The 23,983-nt window shown below is 55.7% G+C and overlaps 1 protein-coding gene across 3 annotated transcripts in view; it reads right to left on the bottom strand.

The window, feature by feature from the left end:
* Window positions 1-23,551, bottom strand: part of KCNH6 (potassium voltage-gated channel subfamily H member 6) — a 29,969-nt gene extending 6,418 nt beyond the window's left edge. Inside the window, exons 1-8 of one of the 3 annotated variants that reach the window (XM_008638458.2) lie at window positions 23,327-23,551; window positions 14,599-14,754; window positions 11,835-11,944; window positions 9,734-10,046; window positions 7,995-8,206; window positions 3,323-3,751; window positions 2,183-2,582; window positions 1,762-1,961 (exon numbers count right to left, since the gene is read on the bottom strand). In XM_008638458.2, coding sequence (XP_008636680.1) covers window positions 1,762-1,961; window positions 2,183-2,582; window positions 3,323-3,751; window positions 7,995-8,206; window positions 9,734-10,046; window positions 11,835-11,944; window positions 14,599-14,754; window positions 23,327-23,528 — 2,022 coding nt within the window. In that variant the 5' untranslated portion in view covers window positions 23,529-23,551. Of the gene's footprint in view, window positions 1-1,761; window positions 1,962-2,182; window positions 2,583-3,322; window positions 3,752-5,032; window positions 6,008-7,994; window positions 8,207-9,733; window positions 10,047-11,834; window positions 11,945-14,598; window positions 14,755-23,326 lie in introns of those variants that run through there. The other 2 variants (XM_017740565.1, XM_017740566.1) reach the window with 2 other exon arrangements.
* Window positions 23,552-23,983: the final 432 nt, after the last annotated feature.

The raw sequence follows: 23,983 nt of genomic DNA, 5'->3' as shown, positions 1-23,983 counted from the left end.
TGATTTTGATGATCTTTTGATCTTTCCTTGGTGGATCCCTGCCTGCCTGGCTGTCACTGGCTTTTACTGCTTGTGCTTGGGTAAAACAGCACTCCCAAGCAATAAATAAAAGTAACTAGTTCAATCTATTAATACCCACTGGTGGCATATCCCCTTTTTCATCTTTGCACCCACTAATCTTGGATGAATGAGAGCAGAAACTGGCACAAAGAGCACAAAAACCTTAATTAAACAGCACCTGCCTGAATGCCAAGAAGCAGCAGCACGGGGCAGTTGTGTGCCGTGACAGCTAAATATACCTGTGCAAATACCTCATGTTGAACAAAAGCTGAATCTGAAGGTGACATCAAGGTAAAACTCGCAATATGGAGAAAGCTGCTGCCACCAATGACTCACAGTGCCAAGGTGAAAACCACCTGGGTTTGGGGTTTTTTTTGGAGAGCAGCATATGGCCCTGGGGTCCTCCTTGCTGTCCTCTTTGCTCACATCCTGCCGGTGGCCAAATCTGGAACAGCCATGCTGGGGCTGGTGAGCATGACTTGTTCCTGGCTCCATCATGATCTCCCAGGCTAGCAAGAGTGTTTCCCTACTGGGAAATAAGGGGTGGAGGAATTGATTGGGCTGTGGGGTCATTGATGAGATTGTGCTGTCTCAGCAGCACCCAGTAGGAATTGGTGTGAGCGGCAGCACGGCTGAGCCGCAAGCTCAGCGCTCACAGGGGATTTGTGACCTGGGTTTGTACTAAGCCAAGAGAACCTGTGCTTGGTAGGGTGTCATGGCACTGCTTCTTGTTGTTGCCACTGATGTCCAGCCCAGGGTGTCTCTTCCACCAGAGAGGTTTAACCCGAAGCTCTCCCAGCAGCAAACCCCCAAAATGCTGCCCAGTTGTTTCATGTGGCAGCAGCAACTTTAGAGGGAGATGCTGAATTCATACAAATCTGTGTCCTGATGGTGCTTAGGATCAAATCTTAAGGAAAAAAAGGAGCATGAACTGGGAATAAGTGGGCTGATGACCTCCCCAGGGCCAAGAGATCAGGAATACGAGCTCCCATGTCTCTCCTTGCCTTATCCTTTCTCATTCCTCTGCCTTGCTTCTGTCCGAGCCATCATGTCTGTGCACTGAATCCCGGGGCCGTGACTCAAGTCCCCAGCCCAGAACACCTTGGCCGAGCCACCTCCTCATCCCCGCAGAGCCCTGGCGCTGTTGGCACAAGCCTTCCCACCAGGCTCGGAGCCCCGGCACCTCTCCAGCACAGCTCCACCATTGATCCCCCTTTGCTAACAAACAGCTGCCTCTCTGGGCTCTAATTAAAATGGATCGAGGTTTATTTAAATGCCCTCCTTTCCCTGCTGTGAGAGCAGGATGCAGTTTGCTTAGCAACCGGCAGTGTGGAGAGGAGCTGGATCGATACCTGCTCCACTCCTGTGACACCAACAGACACCAGCCTGAAAGTGCTCAGTGCCAACAGGGACTCTGAGCTCCCCACCAAACCTGCTCTCTGGCCAAGAAATGTGCTTATGACCCTGAAAAACCTCCGGGTAGCTGTAAAGGAATGGGCAGAAAAAGGGGAGAAGGAGAAAGGGGGATGCAGGAGGTGGAAATGCAGGAGGTGTATGGATAGAGTCTGTCTCCAGCCTCCCAAATCTCCTGCCTCTGTGCTGGTCAAAAGGATGGAAGTGTTTGGGTGGACCCAGATCTAGACACTGTGTTGTTCCGGACAAAGTGCTGTGAGGGCACAAGGCCTCCCTGCCCATACTCACTGCGTTCATGTCGATGCCATTGGTGTAGGACCAGGCGTGCTGGAAATACTCCTCCAGGCGCTGGCGCAGGGGGTTGGGGATCTGGTGGAAGCGGATGAACTCCTTGACCCGCAGCATCTGCGTGTGGTAGCGGGCTGTGCCTGAGTAGAGGCGCTGGATGATGGCTGAGACGTTGCCAAAGATACTGGCATACATCAGAGCTGCAACAAGAGAGCAGGACTCAGCGGGACGTGGGGAGATGCATGTCCAGCTACATCGGACCTGCAACCAGCAGATTCCCAAAACCCACATCTACCAGGACCTGAAAACATGTATTTCTATCACCCCAACCACTTGTCTGTGCGGAAGAGGCATAGGCAGAGGGAGATGCTCCAACCTCCAAAGCAGGGATGGGGACAGTGGGACATGCGCAGGCACTCACAGCCAATGAGCATGACACAGATGGAGAAGATCTTCTCGGAGTTGGTGTTGGGCGAGACATTGCCGAAGCCCACACTGGTGAGGCTGCTGAAGGTGAAGTACAGGGCAGTGACGTATTTATCCTTGATGGACGGGCCAGAGGAGAGGTCGCTGTCATTGTAGCGCTTGCCGATCTGGTCGCCCAGGTTGTCCAGCCAGCCAATCTTGTGCTCCATGTAAGGCCGCTCCACGTTGCCGATGGCGTACCAGATGCAGGCCAGCCAGTGGGCGATGAGGGCGAACGTGCACATGAGCAGGAAGAGCACGGCTGCCCCGTACTCTGAGTACCGGTCCAGCTTACGGGCCACGCGCACCAGGCGCAGCAACCGGGCAGTCTTCAGGAGGCCAATGAGGGTGGTGGTCTGCAGGAGAGAGGTGAGAAACCTCAGGGACAACCAAAGGATAAATACGGCATGTTCCAAAGGCATGTTCCCAACCGAGCCATGCTTCCTTTGAAGGATAAAAATGCATTTCTAGAGTGTGAATCACCTTGTCCTGGAGGTGACCTCTGAACTAGGTCAGATGAGTCACAGCACAGGAAGGGCAGTTTCCCTCTGCTGACCATAAAGGCAACAAGCTCTGGGATTAGAGGTGAGCAAGTGAGAAGAGCCAAGGCCAAGCCCATGTTTCCTGATGGGTCCTCACCTTGCCAGCCATTGCTCCCAAAAGAGCTGCCTTTCACTCCCAGACATGGAGCCTCCAGGCAGTACAGTAACTACAGGGTTATCCCACTGCCAACATTTTGAGTCTGGCTGGCAATGCACCCCCAAATTCACCCACAGTGGAGTGTGGGGTCAGCCGTTAAACGGAGCCCCCAGCCTGCTTTGCTGGGTCAGCCTCAGCAAGGGGCGTGGATCCAGTCTTAACACTTAGAGTAGGGACTGCCTGACCCTAAAAAATGAAATCCCAGGTCCCAGCTGCTTAAAAACCTGTAAAGACACCCTTGTCCACCCTGTGACCAACCACCCCTCTCCCCATGGATTTATCCATCTACCACTTACCATCAAACCATCCACATCCCTCTCTTTCTCTCCCATACATCTCTCCCTATCCATCCACAAGTCCCCTCCTGTCCTGATATACCCCCAGACCCTGCTCTTACCTCATCAGAGCCAGAGCGGAAGATGAGCAGGTCAAAGGGGATGGCAGCCACCATGTCAATGAGGAACCACCCCTTGAAGTAATGAATGGCGATCTTGCCGGGGTGGCTCACCACCTCATCGTTGATGTTGACGTAGGTGGTGCGGAAGTTGATGACAATGTCCACGATGAACATGATGTCCACGATGAGGTCAATGATGTTGAGTGGGTCACAGGTGTAGCTGCAGTCCCAGCGCTTCTCCTCCACCTGCTCCTCGTTGAGCAGGAAGGCAGCTGAGTAGGGGGTGAAGACCGCTGTGTAGATGACCAGCAGGAGGATGAGCCAGTCCCACACGGCCTTGAAGGGGCTGTAGTGCAGGATGGTCCATCGGTGGATGCGTGGCGCCTGCAGCTTGTACTCGGGAAGGACATCAGCACCCAGGGACAGCACCTGCCAGGAGAGGGATGATGAGAAGGATGGGAGACCAAGAGAGGCTGGATAATGCCAGGAACCAGGCAAGAGACTTCCATGTGCTGGTAGAGCATTGAGGAGCACACAATGGTTTCCTATAGCTTTTTCACCTTTGTTGGCTCTATATGTTTGCCCAATTGCCCACTGTGGCTGGCACCAAGGTCCTTGTCTGTCTCTGATGGTCACAGCACCCTCAGGGCAGCTTCTTACCTGCTTTATGTCCTTCTGACCCAGCAGAGAGGAAAGTGCCTGCTGCTGTGCCTCCTTCTGCCCTCAGCTCTGTGCCACCTCCCTGGGAGCTGCTGGGCATCCCTGGCACAGGTTGTGGGATGGGCAGAGATGCCATCCCATGGCTGTGTCACCTGAGGGTGACAGCACATTAGGCATCCCGCAAGCCTTGGACCATGCCTTTCTCAGCCATAGCACGTATCTTCCCCTGCATGTCCTTCTGGCACAGTTGCCCTCCAAGCAGGGGGATAGCTTGGGCCACCTGCAGCAAGGCCTCAGGCAATGCCCATTTCCCATCTCACCTCTGGCCACCAATGTGCAAACACCATCTCAAGCATGCAAGCACCCTCTCATGCTGCCATGTGTCCCCACGGCTCTCTGCTTTCATGGGGACACACTCCACAGCACCAGTGAATCCCCCACACATCCCAGGCCTGCCCCAGCTCCCCCTCCAGGACTAATGCCAGCTCCTGATGAGCTCTAAAGCCACCCTGGGGACACAACACAAGGCACTGGGGATGGGAGGGGTGGGGTTGTCCCACTTTGGGTGCTGAGGGGTGGTGGCATGAAGGGGCTTATTTGGAGCTGGGGGCAGCTGGATCCCCTTCCTGCCCCTGCTGCTCCGTTGTCTCCCACTGTCCCTGTGGTGCTGGGACCAGTGCCAGTTGCAGAGCAGGGTGAGGGGCACCTCAATTCTCTCTCCTGGCCCTGAGACCCCAGCTAAAAGGGAGCTTTTTGCTGGGCTGCAAAGGAGAGGAGAGAGGAAAGAGGAGAGAGGAGAAAGGAGGATCCACATATCCCAAGGTAACAGTGATGGGCATCACCACGGCTCTGGCAACAGATCTGGAAGAAGGGTCTGATCTTTCCTGCACCAACACCTGTCTTATTCAAGGGTTTCCCAAGGGCTCCTGATGCTGCAATCCAAAGTGAATCCACCCCTGTAGCCCCATCCCACAGCAAGCAGCCGCTCCCGCAGCCCAGAGCCCCAGGACACTGGAGGGTCCCGCGTCCCGGAGGTGCCCCTGCTCCTACCTGCCTGCAGCTCGCCCGGCGCCCCAGGCGGCAGCTGACCCTTGAAGTCCGGGTGTCCACCATGGGGGCCCCCAGCCCCACACGCCCAGGCAGCGTCCGGCACGGCGGGCGCAGCGCTCGGGCCGTGGCATCGCCCACGCAGGCACGCAGGCACTCAGCCAGGCGGGTGGGAGACATGCGGCTGCGAAGGGCATTCAGGAGCCCAGCGTGGATTAATCAAACCTAATCGATGCTGGGGCCCCCGTGGGGACAAGAGCGCCAATGGAGCAGCGGGAGCTGTCGACGTCGTTGGTGGATGGCGAGGGGAGGGATTGGAAAAAGTGACCCAAACGCAATTGTTGTGGAGGGAATGAGGCACCAGTTGGGCTTGGGGACTGGCTGCAGTGGGGATGGTGGGGAAGGGGACAAGACAACACCGGTAAAATGCTTGATTCCCAAAACCAAGATGCACCTAGAAGACCTGAGATGGGCTCCTTCACCTCGTGCCTGGGAAAACCAGCAACGCTCCCATGCTCAGCAGCTGAATGCTTGTTCTGCCTGGCTGCAGGCAGCTCTGTGGGGCCAGTCCTGAATTTGGGCCACCAAATACTGTTCCCTATGCTGGGGCACCTGCCCTGCGCCTCATCCCTGTTCCTGGCACCTAGCTCTTGTGGCAGAAGCAAGAACAGGTTAAGCCTTCTTGCTTTCCAGGCAGAAATGAATAAAAAAACACAATCCCAAAGATCTGAGGCAGAAAAGGGTAAAAAAACAACCCCAGAAGAGCATCCAAACCAACACAGAGCTAGGGAGCAGCAGCACCCTTGTTCCTCTCTGCCCCTAAGGGATGGCAAGGTCACCCTTGGGTGGCCTGGGTGGCCTGGGAGTCTCTGCAGGTGGCAGTGCCAGTGTTCCCCGTGGTGATCCTCCTGGGTGCCCCTTCCCTTGTCCCCTTCCTCCTGCACTTACCGGCTTCAGCTGCAGCCGCAAGCTCATGGTGTGGGGTGCTGGGTGCTGGCAGTGGGGTGCTGGGTGCTGGCAGCGAGCGAGGGAGTGCAGGAGGGAGGAGGAGGAAGAGGGAGCCGAGTGTGTATGGGCTGTGGGTGACAGAGGGGGGAGGCTCCTGTGGCCCTGGCTAACCCAGGCCATTGCTTGTGCCCCATGGTGCCCAGCACCCATCACCTTCCCTGTCCCTTGCTCAATGCTGGGGATAAGGGCACTGGGGTGGGGGCCACTCCAGTATCACCAGGAGAGCCTCAAGCACAAGGGGCTGGGCAGGATCAGGCCCATGGTGCTGGCTGCAGGCTGGCAGTGACCCAGTGTCACTCCCAGCACATATCCTGACACAGCTCAGATTCCCATCCCTGTCCCCAGCACCCTCCTGCCCAGTGGGGCAGTCTGGGGGGGACTGGGACACATGCCTCCTGCAGACAGGACCCCAGCCTGGTGGCACCGACCCCACAGCATCCCCACGTGCCTCCAGCTGTGCTCCAGAGCCACAGCCCTGCAAGGCTGAGCCTGGGACCTTCACTGCACTTGTGACCTGCCCTCCCTGCCAGCCCAGTGTGGGGCCAGACCATCCCAAACAGCCCCTGTCTCCACTCCCTGCCCACCCACTGGTATTTTTGGATGGTGTCTTGCTGCTGTCTCTGCCTCACCATGAATCATTTAACAGCCAGGAGCGGGGAGCTGTGGCTTGGTGGGAGGTGTGGGGGACACTGGGGTGAGGACAGGCAGGTCGCCCGTGGGAGGGGGAGATGCGGCAGGGAGGAGAGGTCCATCCTGTCCTGTCCCATCGCACCCCATCCCATCTGGAGATTGACAGTGAAGATTGACCTCTGTGGGCACTGCACTGCAGAGCCCTGCAGCTCTGATCCCATCACTCCACAACCAGCTACTGAGTGGCCAACACTACCGTGACAGTGTCGCCCCAGTGTGACCATTGATCCCTGGTGTGTTCTTTGTGATGGGGATGGGGGCATGGAGGCTGCTCACCCTCCCACCATGGAGTTCAGGGGCTAATCCTGGGTTACTGCAGTCGCCCCCAGATTAGAGGGACTAATGAAGGGGACAAGCCAGGGGGAAAACAAGCCTAAGATCTGTTCCATGATGTGTGAGGTGGGGAGCCCATCCCCTGTGCGTGGAGGCTGTGAAGTTAAAGGTTTGCTGGCACCGAGACAGAAGGAGAATCCTGCATAGCACCCCACTCCGATGGAGCAAACTCCCAAGCCTGGAGGCTTTTCTGGGGTCAGAAGGCTGCATTTTCATTAAATTTGCCCAGGGCTGCTGCTGGAAACAATGGGAGGTGCCCTTAGATGTATTTCGTACATTGAGGCTCTCCCATGCCTCAGTTTCCCCACAGGTAGAAGAGCTCCCTACTCGGGATTGTGGGATCCGTCAGCACCTTTCATGCACTCTGACATCCCCATGGGATGCACCATTCCATGCGCGTCCCTTTGGGCGACAGTGCTAAGTGTCCCCTGCAATGACAGGAGGTGCTGCACGTGTCGGTGACAGTGCAGTGCCATCTGCTGTCTCCCAGGGGATCCTGTGGCTCTCGGCATGCTGACACCAGGCCGGGTCCCTGGCTGGGCACCTTGGGGCCAGCGGTGCCCCAGAGGCTCCATTCCCAGCGCTGGGGGCAGGAACAGTGGCCAGAGTTCCCCCCAAGAGAAGCCACATGTGCACACGAACATGCAAATCCGTGTCCCCTTCAAGGCCATCATCCCGGGCGGTTCATGCTGGTGTTCCCCCAGCCACAAATTACCAGAAATACTTGTTTAGGGGACTAAAACGAGCATTTCAGCCATTCAGAGGAAGGCATAACCAAACACAGGGATACTGGCATTTCTTGGGATGGAATCTCCAGGTGTCACTGCCCTCTCTGCTTCTCTCCTCCAAAAGCCAGTGGAGTGGTTGTGACTGTCCCCCAGCAGCAACACCAGCACCCCATCACTGCCTCGGTGTCATCTCACTGCCCACATACCTGTGTGACCTTCTCAGTGACGTTCTGGGTGCGCTCCATCACCTTGTGGGGAGCAATTATCTCAATCTCCGTGGTGGAGCCCGAGCGGTGCTTCTCCAGGTTGAACTCCACAAAGTTGAGCGTGAACTGGGGGATCTGGCTGATGGTCCGGTACTTCATGAGGTCCGAGTCTGAGGTGGAGTTCGGGGGGTTGGGTTTGACATGGGAAGCCTCTGAAAGAGGATGGAGAGGAGCACTGAGAAGGGCAGTGTGAGCAGGAACAGATCCCCAGAGCCCTGACCTCATGTAGGACCTTCAGGAGTTGGGGACCGCCACAAGGTGCCACCAAAAGGTGCCAAAGTCTGCTTGGCCATAAAGGCTTGGCTTCTTCAGGCTGGCTCAGACGAAGGATGCCCAACCCGGGATGCCTGAGAGAGAGCTGCTTTTCCCACACATCACCCATCTTTTCACCATTAAACCTCCTGCAGGGGGCTCAGACCAGCTGCCAAAACACAAACACCCAATGTCCTTTGCTACCCCTGAAGACTGTAGTGGGTTAGGGACCAACCCAGTAAGATTCACCAGGGAGAGATGCCAAAAACTGGCATGAAAATAGACAAAGGAGGAGGTCATTCTCCTCCACCCTTGCATGCTTTTGCCTGACAAACAGCTGAGCTGCTGTCTTGGTTTTTGGCCATCAAACTGAACCAGGAGTTGGATGATATTCCCACTTGGATGTATCCTCTACCCCCAGCTCCAGGCAGGGAGGTCAGAGCTTTCTCTGGAAGAAGAGCTTTAGTGGGGATCCTGACAGTTCTCCCTGGGGACCTGCCTCTGGGTCACCCCAGCGCAGGACCAGGGAGGAAGCTGTGGAGGTGGTCATTTCATGGTCAGGCTTGTGGCAATGTGTTGTCACGAGTGAGAGCCTGTACCCACACCCAGGGCTCCAGGAAGATCCCCAGGCACTGTACCCAGTGTGTACCAACCTTTCCATCTCCTACAGGCAGGGTAGGGATATATTTTCAATTTTTTACCCCTTCTAATCCTTGCACTCTGACATTGACCCAAGTGGTGGTGTTGGCAGGAGGTGTCTGAAGGCATTGTGAAGGTGCCCAGTGAGCACCAGCCACCCTGCTGCCACCCTTCTCCCTGCTCATTCCCCTTCCCTCCCTCTACATTGTGTCTCCTTCTGAGGGTCCATAACCTGTGACTATTGAAGGATCATGATGCCCCACCCCATTTTTCCTGCCAGATTCCACAGACTGATCTCTCATCCCCAGTTACAGAGGCTTCTCTTTCCTGACCTCCATCTAATTTGTCATCATCACTCTCATGAGAACCAGAGGTCTGGATGTGGATACCATGGTGAAGGATCATTCCCTCCAGCCCTACGGAGCGGCCTGGCTGGTGCCTCACCCACCTCCAACACATGGACACAGCTCACACTGCCCATGCCTGCAGACCCCTCCCCTCCCTCCAGGGAAGGTGGGATGGCATCGGGATGCCCCTCGTGTGGGCAGCTGAATGCAACCTCACACGGTCTCACATATCACACACAAACCATGAATGGCTCTACCTACAGAGCAGGACCTGCCTGTGCAGGGAATCGCAAGGAGACCAGTGGGTTTTGGGGAGAAGACCCAAGTAATCTCCACTTTGCCAAGGGAAGAGACTGAGACCTCCCCCCCAAGATGTGCTGAGGCCATCGCCAGAACCCTGACTCCCGCAGTAGAACCGACAGCTCCGGGGTTTTTCCCTACCTGAGTTTGCCCTCCTTTCCCTGAATTTTCTCTGGAACTCAGACCTTGCAGCCTCAAAGTTGTCCAAGGAGGAGACCCTGCGGAGGCTGTGGAAGCTGCCCCCAGGGCGAGACCGAAAGAAACCCCACGCAGGGTACGACCCTCGTGGGCCCAGCACGGGAGGCTCTTGTTTCGGGGACGAGTGTTGTAGGGTGGGGTCGGCCTCCAGGCTTGGCCTCCGCTCCTTTTCCAGGAGGGATTCGGTCTCTGACTGCATACAGTTTTCCTTGGGCGATGTCTTCAAGTCCCTCAAAATCAGGGAGTCACCACCAGGCTTTAAGACAGCCAGGAGAAAGCGTTGTATTAGAAGGAGTCCCCACGTGCTGGGGGGGAAGGAGAGGGAGCTGGGGTGGGTAAGAGGAGAGGCAGAGGACTGGGAAGCACTGCGGTTCCTGAGGTCATCTCCAGCCTGGACCAGGACCTGCTTTGGAGTGGGGCAACCGAGTCCCTGGGGACCTGGCAGCTCCTACCTCCTACCAGCTCCCGCCGGAGGCTGGGCGGCCGCGGGGAGGTTTGCAAGGCGATGCTGCACAGCTGGGAAGCAGGTGAAAGCAAGAGAAGAGGAGACCTAGGGACAGGCTTGCCTGGAGGACCTGCTGTGCCATGCGTTTTTCCGAGATGTCCCTATGTCCCACCACTGGGGCTGCCCTTCCCTCACCTGCTGCAAGAGCTCAGGCCCCCACTGAGGGTCAGTGCCAGGCCCTGTGCTGGCGTTTATGGGAGAGGATGTGCTCTGCACCAGGAAGCACTGGAGGAGCTCCTGGGTTTGCAAATTTGGCCATATTGGTCCTCCTTCTCCTACAACCATCATTAGCCATGGCTAAACCTTTTTCCCTGGAGACCTGACTTCTCCAGAGTTTCCAGACTTTAACTTCTGCAATGGGGTGTGCAAAACAACCACCTTCTGGAGCAGAAACCCGTGTGCCTGTGCCCCCCCAGTCATACCCATGGGAGGGACTGTGTCTGTTCTCACTATCCCTAAGGCCCTTAGGCCAGGTTTTGGGATGGGGTGCCTGGAGAGGCTGACTGCTGGCTGGCCCTGCACCTGCAGAGCTGTGCCCACTTGACCAAGCTCCAGCAAAGTGGTGGATCATCAGGTTGTCCTCAATCCACATTTTCTATGTGTGTGCCCTGAAACACTGCAGTGCCCTGGGCAGCTCCAGCCTGGGGGTACCCAGAGCTTTTAGCAGTGCTGCTGTCTATAGGAATGATGCACCCAAAGCATCTGATAACCCTACACACATCTTCAACCTACCACAAGCACAACCTCTGAGAGGACGGGCACCTTCCATCTCATTATATCTGTGATTTGGGGAAGCAGATTTATCCAGGCTGTCTGGATATATCCAGCACAGCGAGACCCTGGTACCTGGGGATGCCTTAGCAGAGCAGAAGCCTCCTGCCCACAGCCTTGAGCTGCAGCATTTCAGAAAACAACAGGTCTTTGACTGGAGGTACCCATAGCACTTTTGACAGTCACCAAGGAAGCCACCAAGAACAGCAATCTCTAAACAGGTCCCACCAACAGTTTTTCAAGGTCAGCAATGACAGCATCACCCTCCATCATGGGAAGCAGAATCTTTGCTGGAGGGCTGAGAAGCTGGACCTGCCTGTGCTGCCTGGTCCCTGCCAGGAAAACATGGGGAAATGAGCCTGGCAGTCCCTGCCAGTCCCTGCTCAAAGCACACCTGCTCCACACTCCTACAGCCACCAGCACATCCCCTCCCTGAGGTGGGGACAACTCCCTGGAGCTCCACCATCCTGGACAACTTGCACTATAGAGCCAGACCTTCCTCCCCGCTTTGGCACATCTCCTGTTCCCCCCACGAGCCACGGAATGTGCAGAGCAGCACCGTTGAGCTCCAGCCCACACCAACAAAGCACCGCGCTCGCTGCCAGCCCTCAGCGGGGCCAGCGCTCGGCACCGACCCAGGGCCAGGGCCCTACCGCTGGACATGGCCCGAGCCACAGCAGCTGAGGGGGAGCAGGATGGGGACAGCAAGGAAGAGCGCTGGGACCTGGCCTGAGGCGTGGGCTTATATCAGACAAAGGCTACGGTTACCTTTCCATAGTCAATGGCTACTCCATCAAACTCACTGGTGGGCAGAGATTTCCGCTGGATTTTGAGTCGCCGCAGGGACGGGAGACTAAACTTCAAAGTCCTACTTTCACCTTGTTAAAAAGAAAAACAAAACACAAGAGAGAAAGATGTGACCTAGCTGCACGTGATGGCTGAAGTGAGGCGGGACAGGGAAGAGGCTACGGAGAACTCTAGGTGGCTTTGGGGGACGCACATGCTGTGTGGCCCTTCCTCCTCCAAAGCACTTGCTATTCCCATGCCATCACATCGCCGTGTGCTGAAGGCAGACCCTGACCTGGCAGCAAGCTCTGCTGAGCTGGAGAAGAGTTCCCTACAACTGCGGATGTGAGACGGGAAAGGTGCAGAAAACCCCTAAGCCAATTAAAGAGGTTAAAGCCACTTAAGGGATTTGGACCTGGAGGAAATCGAGCCTCTAAATCTCCTTGGTGGAAATTCAGGAAAAAAACTGCACAGTAGATGGTAATTTAGAAAGGCATTGAAAGAAAAGTAGTTCTAGCAATTTTGTTCCTGGATTTGTTTTGGATTTTCAGTGAGGGAATTTGGACCACACAGTGGGGTCCCTTCCTGCTGTCACAGGGGACCAGGAGACCACCTCACTGGAGACTGGGGCTGAGACAAGGGCAGCCAGGGCTGCTAGGAGCTGTGAGAGAGGTGCAGGAGAGGAAAAGCCCAGATGTGGAGAGGACCCAATGCCCCTGGTTGTGACACTCAATGCAAAGTCACTTGTCCTCTTCTAGAGGAGACCATGATCACTTGCTTCTGCAGAGTTCGTGTGAGCAGCTAGGTTCACACCCTTGGAGCCTGGGTCAGCCCTGGAGCTCATCCAGCAGCACCAGCTGTGCTCCCTAACTGCACGAAAGGTGGCCTAAATCCTGGGGTGTGTGGGATGTGGCATGAGCTCCGCAAAGACATCGTCCCCTGGGAAAAAGCAGCACGCTGAGGAGCCCTTTGGTTTTGGCAGGATTAACTTCCCTAACCCAGCCCCAAAACACCACCAAGCTGCTTGGGCAGGGTCCCAGCCTGCCCAGCTGCCCAGAAATGCCCTCGCCCATGGGGTACCACGCAGGCTCCCTCTGCTCACCCCATCCTCACTGTCCAGAGCAGCTTTTCAGCTGGAAGAAGCAAAGCATCCGACTTTCCCTGCATACCAATGAGCTGGGGACCAGCAATGCAGCCACCTGTGGCCAAGCAATTAAAGACTGAGTCAGAAGACCTGTGCACGAGAGCCTGACCTGGACTGGCACCAGCAGCTCTGGCCTTTCCACACTCCCTGTCGCTGGAGTGGAAAACCCAAGAAGCACCCCTTGGGATGCACAACACAACATCCAGCATGCAGGGAAGTGACAGGTACTCTTGATTTGGGTGCCTTCTGCCAAAGGTATGTCTTTGGGTGGGATGGGGTATGGGTGCATTATATGTTGAGATATTCTGAGAGCTGGTGGGGCTGCAAAGCAACGCTGGTGCTGGAATTTAGGATTTCCTCAGCAGGTCATGCAGAGGGGGTAGCTGGTACTAAAGCAATCCATCAAAACCATGAATCTCATCACTTCACAGGCATATGAACACATGCACAGTGATCTGTCCCATCACACACGCACACACACATCTGTGAGCCCCCTGTGTGCATGTCTGGCCTGAGCACACATAAACCCATATAAAACTCTGCTGGTACCTACTACCATACACAGATGCCTCAATGGCTCCACGATATAGATATGCACCGAGTGGGAATGCACTCACACACTCCAGTTCAGTGGACAGTTGTCCCATTGTTCCCTGATGTGGCCCTGGCTCTGACCCTGGTCCTGCTGTGCCACCCCACGTGCCATGGGGGACAGACCCATGTTGCTCCCACAGTTTTACTTTGAGGCCTGCCCAAAGCCTCCCAACAGCACCCCTAGGGAATGTTGTCGTGAAGGCAGATGTGGGATTATTTCCCTGACTCAAGTAGAGGTGACTAGCACTGAAGGCGGTATGGAAGGAGGAGATTGAGAAGCTACAGCTCTTTGTCAGGTCTAACATCTGCATCCCTGAATATCCACATCCCCTCGAGAGCCTCACCACAGCTTCCCTTTGATTCAGTCTTCCCAAAAAAGGGAATTTGAATTTTCCACTGTCTCCAAAACCCTGGAATGAGCCTAGGAGAGCAGGGAACAGCCTGAAGCTGGGGCAGGCTGAGCTGTCGCAGCGCAGCCATCCTTGTGCCATTCACCTGCAGTGACATCCCCACAGCACAGCCATGCTGTTTGTGACACCAGATGTCCCCTGGCCCTTCCAGTGACCCCACACACGGGTCCTGTCTCACATCAGCACCTCCAGCCCAAGCCAGTGTTAAATGTGGAAAAGATCCAGCAATGCGGGGGGTTCACGGAGGGACTCCACGGCTCCACTTGCAGTGAGACCTCCTCTCATAAAAATGCACCATCCCATGCAGGGGGTCAGTCCCCAGCCCTGTTCCCAGGTCTTTGGGATTTCAGGAAGTGTGTGTGGGCAGGTGTGGATGTGAGGGGAGCACAGATGGCTCAAACAGCCTTTTCCCACCCAGCTGGGGTTTGGTTGGACCAGTCCCTGAGCAGGCAGAACTGCGGCTGTGCAAAAACACAAACCTCTTCCCGTGCAGGATCCTGCCATAAGGGCATCCTTCAGTCCCCACGTGCTCCCAAGAAAACCATGGGATGAGGGTGCTGCACTGCTCTCCCAGGTCCCACTGCCCTCGGACACCCACCTTTGTTCCAGCTCTGTGACAGGCGCTGGTGCAGGCTCCGCCCGGTGCTCTTGGCGATGAGCTGTGCCAGATCCTCGAAGTTGAGGATGAACATGATGACGACGCCTTCCTCGTTTTTCACGGGCACCACATCCACCAGGCAGCGGAAACACGAGGCTGCCAAGCAGAGACAGGCTCAGGGGGGCTGCACAGGAGATTCTGCTCTCCCCCAGCACCAAACACTTTCAGCAGAAAAGTGGGTTTTTAAGCACTTTGATGGGTGTATTCCCTGCTGGTGTGGAGTGGAGGATATGGAACGTGATCTGAGCCCTGGGAAAGGGCCACATCCCTGACGCATCCCAATCACACTGATCACATCTCTTTTTTCTGTCCCAGACAGTCATTTATATTAATGTACTTGTGAGCAGCAATTAAAGAGTGAGTAATTAAGAACTCAGGAAGTCCCAGGTAGCAGTTTAACCTCATTAAGCATCCTGCTTGTAATCACACTGCAGTTAATTGCCCTGCAATCACCAGGCAGTTTTTGGGGACTGGATGCAGGCAATGGGGGTGAGCCTGACCACATGGGCAGCAGGACTGGGTGGGATCAGTGTGACAGTCCCCAAGGACACCTCCTAAAGGCATGAAGTGGTCAGGCATGGCCTTGTCTTGTCCTGCCATGGGGAAACTGAGGCACAAAGGGGGCACAAGGACTGGCTCAGTGTCCTGGGAGTGATGGAGGCTATGAGGATGATCCCAAATGTGGCCATAGGGATCTTCCTGTTGGATGTCAGCTCGACCCTGTGGCTCTTCTTGTGCAGCAGACAGGTACCAGTCTGCAATTAGAGATAACTGAAAACACCTGCAGGTCTTTTCCAAAGCACCAAGTGAAGGATACAGGTGGTTTCCCCCCTCCTTTGCCAGCTTTATTCCCACCAAATCCCCTAAAAACCCTACCTGAGGGTATAATCACTGTGAGTCCCTTCCTTGAGCTGTCTGCTGTTGCTTTGGTCTTGTGCAGCAGACAGGTACCAGTCTGCAATTAGAGATAACTGAAAACACCTGCAGGTCTTTTCCAAAGCACCAAGTGAAGGATACAGGTGGTTTCCCCCCTCCTTTGCCAGCTTTATTCCCACCAAATCCCCTAAAAACCCTACCTGAGGGTATAATCACTGTGAGTCCCTTCCTTGAGCTGTCTGCTGTTGCTTTGGCACTGGTGGGAGCGGGACCCCCCCCAGCCACAGACCCTTGAAGGATACAGGTGGTTTCCCCCCTCCTTTGCCAGCTTTATTCCCACCAAATCCCCTAAAAACCCTACCTGAGGGTATAATCACTGTGAGTCCCTTCCTTGAGCTGTCTGCTGTTGCTTTGGCACTGGTGGGAGCGGGACCCCCCCGAGCCACAGCCGCTGTCACAGTCCCTCTGGCAAAACTCCCTGAGCATCCCCAGGCTCCTATTCCAAAACTCCTAGAGATGATGGAGCACCCAGCTACCATTCCAGCCGAGATGGAGCCAAGCCACCTCCTTCCTTGGCAGTTTTTGCCCGTGCAGATCCCTGATCTCGCCATTCCCCATGCTCTGATCACCGGGGATTAGCGGATCGGGCAGGGCTGTGCTGCCGGCCGAGGCAGCGCTCTGGCCGTGGCCCCGCTCCAGCCGGGAGGGGCATGTCGGCCTTCCTGCGTATAATTTTAAGGAGCTCAGGGCCTCCCGTAATCAGGAGCAGATGGCCGGCATCGGGCAACTTCAAAATCTGCCGTGACGTCAGGGATGTGCACATACACGGACACACACACAGGCACAAGAACAGGAAAGAAATAGATATGGTGAAATCTGTTTAAAGACTCCAGCAGCCGGGATTCATTTATTCTTTCTTTCTTTCTTTCTTTCTTTCTTTCTTTCTTTCTTTTCTTTCTTTTCTTTCTTTTCTTTCTTTTCTTTCTTTCTTTCTTTCTTTCTTTTCTTTCTTTTCTTTCTTTCTTTCTTTTCTTTCTTTCTCTCTCTTTCTTTCTCTCTCTCTCTCTTTCTTTCTCTTTCTCTTTCTTTCTCTCTTTCTCCATTGCTCACCACAGGGAGAGGAAATCCACTTAAATGTGTGATCTGGAGAGGAGGGGGTGGATTTCTGGCAGATAAAGCTGTTTGGAAGGGCTGCACGGGCACACAGCAGGTTACCTGTGCGTGGAGCAGGAAGAAGTGAGCTCTTTGCCCTCCCTTTGTCAGGATTTTTAGGGATCTTTAGATCAGAGATGTCCTGTGAGTGATGCTGAGTGAGTGAGGTGTTCTGGGCAATGCTGAGGTGGCATGTGCCCAGTGGGATGACGCGGTGCCATCCCCAGGACGCCGCGGCTCTGCCGGTGTTGATGCCGACGCTGGTGTGTGCAGGGGCTGTGCACAGCTGAGCCCACTCATGGGTGCTTTCTCCTTTGGTGTCTTAGAAAATGGGGAGTTTTCTTCCCCGGGGTGATTTTGAAGCATCGCCAACTTCCTGGAACCCACATGGTTCATTGGCATGGGCAGCCATCAACTCCATGCTTCCCCCTGGACTGGGAATTCTGATCCAGGTAGTCCAATCCTGGCTCAGGTGCTCTGCCCTCCTGCACTGCTTCACTTTTCCTTCCTAAGTTCCTCCATGGCAGTGGTAGGGGATGGGCTCTGAGCTGTTCTCAGGAGGGCTAGATCACAGCAGGCCCTACGTGGCATGGGAAAGGGTTAATCCCATGGCCAGTGCTGAACAGCTGAAAACTGGGCCCACTTACATCCAGTTGGAGGGATATAAGGAGCAGCTGGAAGGTAGCTGCGGGTGGGTTTGGGTGGCAGCTGGTGCCTGGTTTGATCCTGCAAATCTGGGAGGTGCTGAGCTTGAGCAGCCCTGGTCAATGTCACTGTGAGCCCCTCGCTGATCCCTTCTCAAATTAAATAAAATAGACTACTTCTGTTGGAAGGGAACTACAGCAATAGTCTAGTCCAATTGCCTGGCCAGTTCAGGGTTGATGAAAAGTTAATTGGGTGTGAAACCCTCCAAAACCAGGGGAATCACCCCAAAAGTAGCTCCACCAGGCACAGTCCTGCATGCCAGGAACTCAAGTCCTTGCTCAGACCCACATCACACAGCATGGAGGTGTCAAGGAAATGAGGGAGTATCAGGGCCAGGGATGGGACCAGCAGATTCCCTTAAGCCTGGCCCAAAGACAGGGCATTCCCCCAGGATTTGGGGTCTCTGTGCAGCTGTGATTTGGGGTACCCCCAGCTCTGTGGAGAGGCTGCAGCTGGGAGATCCTTGGCACCCTCTACCCTGACTCAGTTTCCCTGTGGTAAGCCAGCCTGGGCTCTGCTGAACGCTGAGTCTCCCCATCCTTCTTCCCAAAAACCAGGCACCCCAGACCTGCTGTAGCACCAGTGGGCTGAGCCAGCCCTGGGAGGGACCTCAGGCCTGCCCTCCTGTCCTTGTTCCTCAATCGACTGTCCCCATCCATCTGACTGTCTCTTCCCTTCAGCTGTTCAGCTAATCTGTCTCCATCCATCTAATTTTATCCAAATGATCTCTTGGAGGAGCCCTGGGGGCATTCACAACCTGCCTGTGCTCTGTGGCCACCTGCATGAGGGTGCCTGTGCCCATCTGGGGTGAAACCCAGCCTGGGGGCTGCAGAAAGGGCTCGGCAGGTGGGGTACAACAGGGATGCTGGTTTGAAGGGCCCCACAGCCAATGTGGTAGGCTTGTATGGGCTGGGAAAACCAGCTCATTCCCTTAACTCCTGGGTTTGATCCTCCAGCACCCAGCCCACCTCTCCCAAGCTGAGCGAGTGCCTGGAGGTTTGTGCTTTCTGACCCACCGTGTCTTCTGATCTTGATAAAAGCCAGCACTTAATAACATTAAAAATGTCATTGTTGGGGCCCCTCCTTCCCTGTCCCTCTTATCCCCCACAGCCACCGGTGGTTAATGCATTTGTCGTATCATCAGTATTAAACTAATCAACAGGACACGGGGGTTTCCGAGAGCCGGACACAAGCCAGTATTGTTATGAATATTAAAAAAGCGAGCTATTAATCTGCGTTTGGAGCTCTTACCCAGGCCTGCCCTCCCCCTGGCTGGGAGATTTAATCTGCAGGGTCTCATGGCACAGTGGCTAAATCTATAGTGGTATTATATAAAGGAGCAGAGGAGAGGGGCTGGGAAGGGCACGGAGGGGACGGGGACAGGGATGGGAACAGAGCTGTGCTCTGGGGATGGCTGGCACACACAGAGAGAAGCTTGGAGGGCCAAGCTGTGCTCCTATCCTGGGATAAATCAGTGTCAGGGCTGGGTAGAACATCAAAGGGAAGCGCGGATTGCTGGGAAGCCCTAAAGCAAATCCCTGAGGTGGTATGGAAAAAAATTGAGATAGAGTCAGAGCTAGTGGGAGATGGGTCACCCTTGGGACCTGGGGTGAGCCCCTGCAGGTCTGCATCCCCCTGCACAGGGAGGGGATGTGCAACACGGGGTCTGCCCCAGCCCCTCTCCGCACACCCACACAGGGCATCAGGAGACTGAAACCTACCAGGATGCCAGGCCAGCAAAAATGACCTTGTTAAGTAACATCAGCACGATGGAGGTTCCCCTGTGCGGTCTGGAAGGGCAAGGATTCCTGCACTTACAGGCTTCTCTGGCTGGAAGCAGCAGTGGAGAAGGACAACCAGGAGTGTCAGGTGGCTGAGGGTAACCACCAAACTGTGGCCACAAGAAAGATCCAAGCCTAGCAGGGTAGTTTTGGGTGCAGGTGGAAGGATGCTCTGATCCCCAGTAACCAAAAGGGGTCCTGGATCAATACAGGGGGTTGGCAAAATGCATCTTAACCTCCTCTGCAAGTGAAGTGAGTGGTCACATCCAGGCCCTCAGTCCTTCCCTTGCTAAATCCTGCTGGCTGCAGGAATTACTACATCTTAGAGCAGGGCTGTGTGGCCAAAGCTGCGGTGCTGATAGCATTTCCTGGGGCTGTCTGGCTATCCCAGGGCCCTGTTCCCATGGCACATGGGGCCACCTCCCACTGTGGATACAACAGTCATCGGGGATGAGGATGGAGGGCTTGGGGTGGGAATCAGGGACTCTGCCAGGGCAGGGATTTCAGGAAAAAGCTTACTGCAGGCAGCATTCTTGGGGGTACTGGGGATGACCTGGGCCTGTCCTCTTGTTCATGGGACATCAGGTCCAAGCAAAAAGCATCTGTGGAGCAGCAGAGGATGAAAAATGTGTCTCTTCCAGCTCTGTGCCCTAGTCACACTGGGGTCCAGCCAGGGCAATGGGGGTGGCTGGGGCTGCAGCACAGCCATGCCAAGGATGGAAGAATTGGCTCCACAGCACAGGATCTCTGGGACCAGAGCTTTTGCCATTGTGAGGCGGGATGTTTATAAGTTCCCATCTGGAGCTGGGCCATGTCCGTCCCTTTCCCGAGGTCACAGCCTGACCCTTAAAGCAAACAGCAAACAGCCCCAGCTTGGCATAAACCCCATAGGTTTGTGCAAGCCAAGAGCTCAACTTGGGGTTGGGGTTTGTCAGCTGGCTGTGCCTTCCTGCTCCTCCAACACCCAAGAAGTCTCCTTAGTCCTGCCTTGACCACCCCATAGGGCAGGAGCAGAGGCTCCCTGGGCTGCCAGCACCAAATCCCTGACAGTGCCAGGATCCAGCAGTTGCTGATGGGATTTGCCCTCCTGCTCCCGGTGGGCATGTCACATGTGGCTGTTTACAAAGCTGTGTGGAGAAACCCTGGCCGGATCCATCCCTGCCTGCCTTAGCCAGGCTTCCTGGCAGCAGCTGCTGGAGAGGTGCAGTGCCATGGATGTGCCCTGGGCTGTGCCACCCCTTTGGGTGCGGTGACAATTCCCAAGCCATGCCTGCCTGGCTGCCTGCTCGGACCCCCCATGGGGACCTGTTGGGGGAATACGCTGAGTGACACTGGGCACCCCAGTCACTCTCGGACCCTCCCACTCCTGGAGCCCCCAGGGGAAAATCCTGGCTTCCACACCAGTGTTATGAGTTTGCCAGGTCCGTAATCCTGGTCCCTAATCCGGGTTCCAAGGGGACTGTCACAAACTGCTGCTGGAGGGGATGAGCTGTGGGCTCTGCCCTGGAGGGGATGGGATGGAGGGGGCTGCCCCACCACCTGCTCCTGCTGTCACAGCCACATCTCCCCTTTCATATTCATCAGCATCACATTCATGCAGATTAAGTGGAGCGAGTGCCACCAGCTGCTGCTGCTCAGGCCATGCTAGCACCGTGGCACTCAGCACCCGCGGCCACCTTCCACCCTGGGGTCCCTGTGAGCCCTGGCCAGTGGCTTTGCTGCAAAGCATCACCCCTGGGGAGGGAAAAGACCCAACCCTGGATGCAGCTCAGCTCCACCAGCTCCTTGGCATCATCTTCAGGGGATGCTGGAGGATCTGAGCTCGCCCTGGCCGCAGTGGACAGTGTGTCCCCAGGGCTGGAGGCCACGGCTGCTCCTTGCTGCGGCAGGAGCTGATCCCGTGCTGACCCCCCTGTCTGGGGCAGTCCCAGCTGTGTAGCATCTTGTAAGGAAATTAACTTTTCACTGATCTCCCAGCTTTGAGCCTGGGGATTAGAGCCCACATGGGCTGTGAACGGGCTCTTCTCTCTTTCTGAGGCCTTTGTGGGGCTGGCATGGCAGGGAGGGACAACTGCCCTGGCTGGGCTGCTCCCATCTTCCCCCACAGGTACTTGGTTCTTGGCTCCAATTCAGAGCTGGGCTCGCTGTTGGCACCCCTGGCTCTTTTGGCTCTGTTTATAATTAGGTGATGACAGCATGGGCATCTGGGTGGGGACCGAGCAGCCAGGCTGTCCCCAGGGACACGCATCACCCCATCACTCAGCATCCTGCCTGTCCCCAGAACCCACCAGCCCAGACACCCTTGGGTGCCCCCTTCCTACCTACCTCCATCCATCCCACCCTGGCCTTGCTTGGGTGGCTCCAATGGGCAGATTTTGGGTATAATATTGCCTCTGTCAGCCAGAAAAGCGAGGAAACAACCCCGCGAGCTGCAGAGCCGGGAGTACCGCAGTAATAAACAGCAGGTCGAGGCTGGAGATTGGTGCTGCTGGTATGAAAAGGAGGACAGGCAGGTTCGGAGCTCCGCCGGCTAATTAAGCAGCAGCTCCCTATAATGCAAAAGCCTTTTCTTTGCCGATAAGACCCATTTATAATGGGCTGAGCGGTCGCAGGCTGAGTGCTGGGGGGAAACAATTGGAAAGCATGCTGCTGGTGGGGTTGGGTTTTAAAAATAGACATGAAGGGTTTGCTTCTGGGCTTTTTTATTTTTTCCCCTCTTTTTTAATAAGAAAGAGAAGAAAGCAGCTCAGAGCTGCACTGAGAGTTCCCCATGGCCTAGAGGAAGAGCAGGGCTCTGAGGACAGAACTCAGCGTCCAGTGAGCTTTTTAATGCTTCAAAGCAGGGAGCACGGCAATGGATCGATTGGGCTCGCAAGCCAAGTAGTCCCCAGGGATGGAATGGGAAACTATCTTGAGGGAGGGAGGGAGGAAATGGAACAGGGCTGCACATGCTGTCCTTGCCATGGCCAGAACATGGCCACGCACTGGCACTGGGATGGGAGCAGGGGGACAGTGTGTGCCGCTTCTCTGTGTGTCTCCCGCATTGTGCTGGGCTCCAGCCAGGCCCTGCAGCTGCTGAGGGGGGACTTGCACCCAGCCCTGGCACCACTCATGGCCCCTCTCCACCCAGGACAGGCCCCACAGGAAGAGCCTTGACCGAGTGGCCTGATCCTGCCACCACACAGGGTCAGGGCCCACCAGGATAACACGCAGAGGTGCTGCCAGTGAATAACTCCGGGGCTGATACGCTGGCACCTGGATGCCAGCCCGGGAGATAGGGTCTGGGAGGGAGGCCAGGACACCCAGGTGCCAGCCCCCAAGATGAGGTGCTGGGCTGGGAGCCAGGGTTCCTGCCTGCTCCTTCCTTTTGCTTCCAGTGATTCTTCTCTAACTGGCTGCCTGGGAACTGCCAGCAGTGGGGCACAGCCCCGTGCTCAGGCCAAGCCCCCATCAGTACAATCTGAAGCAATGGGAAAGCTCCACAGGTTAAAAAAAGGAAACACTTCATATTTTTAACCTCCTGTGAGCACTGGACCTGCATTCCCTGGGAGCCCTGGCCACTGCTGTTTTGTAGCAGCAAGCACTAAATATTTATTTAACTTCCTGCCGTATTAGAACTAATCACTCGTATTTTCCATCAAAGCTTCATTTTCATCTTAACGTAATTCCATCTGTGCACGCACAGCCGCATCCTGCTCACTGGAAAGGCAGCTCTGAGGCCGTCAGCTGCACCCACTCTCAGCAGAGATGAGGGGTCTGTCTCATCTCGTCTTGGAGCACAGACTGGGAGACCTGTGTCCCAGCTGGGCTTCCCCTTGGGCTTCCCACTGGATTCTCATTCCTGGTGCAGGGATCCCACAAGCAATGCTATTGCTTGTCCCAGGAGCTCTGAGCCATCCCCAAGGGCTCACAAATGACCTGATTCCCAAATAATCTGGCAACATCCTCCACTGCTCAAGGTCCCAATGTGCTCCATCACAGCAGAGATGCTTCCATCCCACCAGGAGCCGCTATGGATTTGCTCTCAGCAAAGCCCTGAGCCTGGGTGCAATCCTGATGCCCAGGTAGCATCAGCCACCACTGGCTTCTCACAGCCCAAATCCAGGGCAGGTCACACCTCCCACCACTGGATCACCCCAAAAAGCAGCTCTTACTGTCTTTGCGGTAGTAGAGGATCTCGAGCTTGCACTCCTCAGAGCCGAGCAGGGCCTGGGTGAGCTGGGCAATGGAGCTCTTGGTGGTGTCGGGGCCGGTGAGGAAGTCGCAGGTGCAGGGCCGCTGCATCACCTCCACGCGGGAGTAGCCGAACATCTCGCAGAAGCCGTCGTTGCAGTAGATGATGGCACAGTTCTCCATCTGGGCGTTGGCAATGAGGAACTTGCGGTCTGCGGGGAGGCAGGAGAGCACGAGGCTTAGAGGGGTGGTGGGGACCCACAGGGATTGGGGACGGCCTGGGTGCAGGGGGGGAGCTTGTGGTTTTTGATGTCACCCACTGTGTGGCTGGTGCAGAAACAGGCTCCCTGGGGACACCGGTGACAGGTCTGGGGGGAAGGTGGCTGACCTCAGCCCACAGCATCCCAGGTACTATCTTGCCTTCTGCTCTGCTCTTCAGAGAGAGAAAGTGTTCCCAGTTTCACGTGTATTTGAGACTGTTGGGACAGGGGGACCCAAATGGGGTTTCTCAGTAGAGGCAGTTTTTGCTGGGGTTGGCCAATCCCTGCAGCCTTGACATCTCACCGCTGGCATGTGGGGACTCTCTGCCGTCTAACACACGGGCAAGCTGTCCCTGACCGGCCCTGCAGGCAGAAGGA

The sequence above is a fragment of the Corvus brachyrhynchos genome, unplaced genomic scaffold (assembly GCF_000691975.1).
Source record: "Corvus brachyrhynchos isolate BGI_N302 unplaced genomic scaffold, ASM69197v1 scaffold47, whole genome shotgun sequence".
In the NCBI taxonomy this organism is placed as follows: Eukaryota; Metazoa; Chordata; class Aves; order Passeriformes; family Corvidae; genus Corvus; species Corvus brachyrhynchos.
The sequence above is the reverse complement of the archived record's forward strand: the minus strand, read 5'-3'. Positions and strand labels throughout refer to the sequence as shown.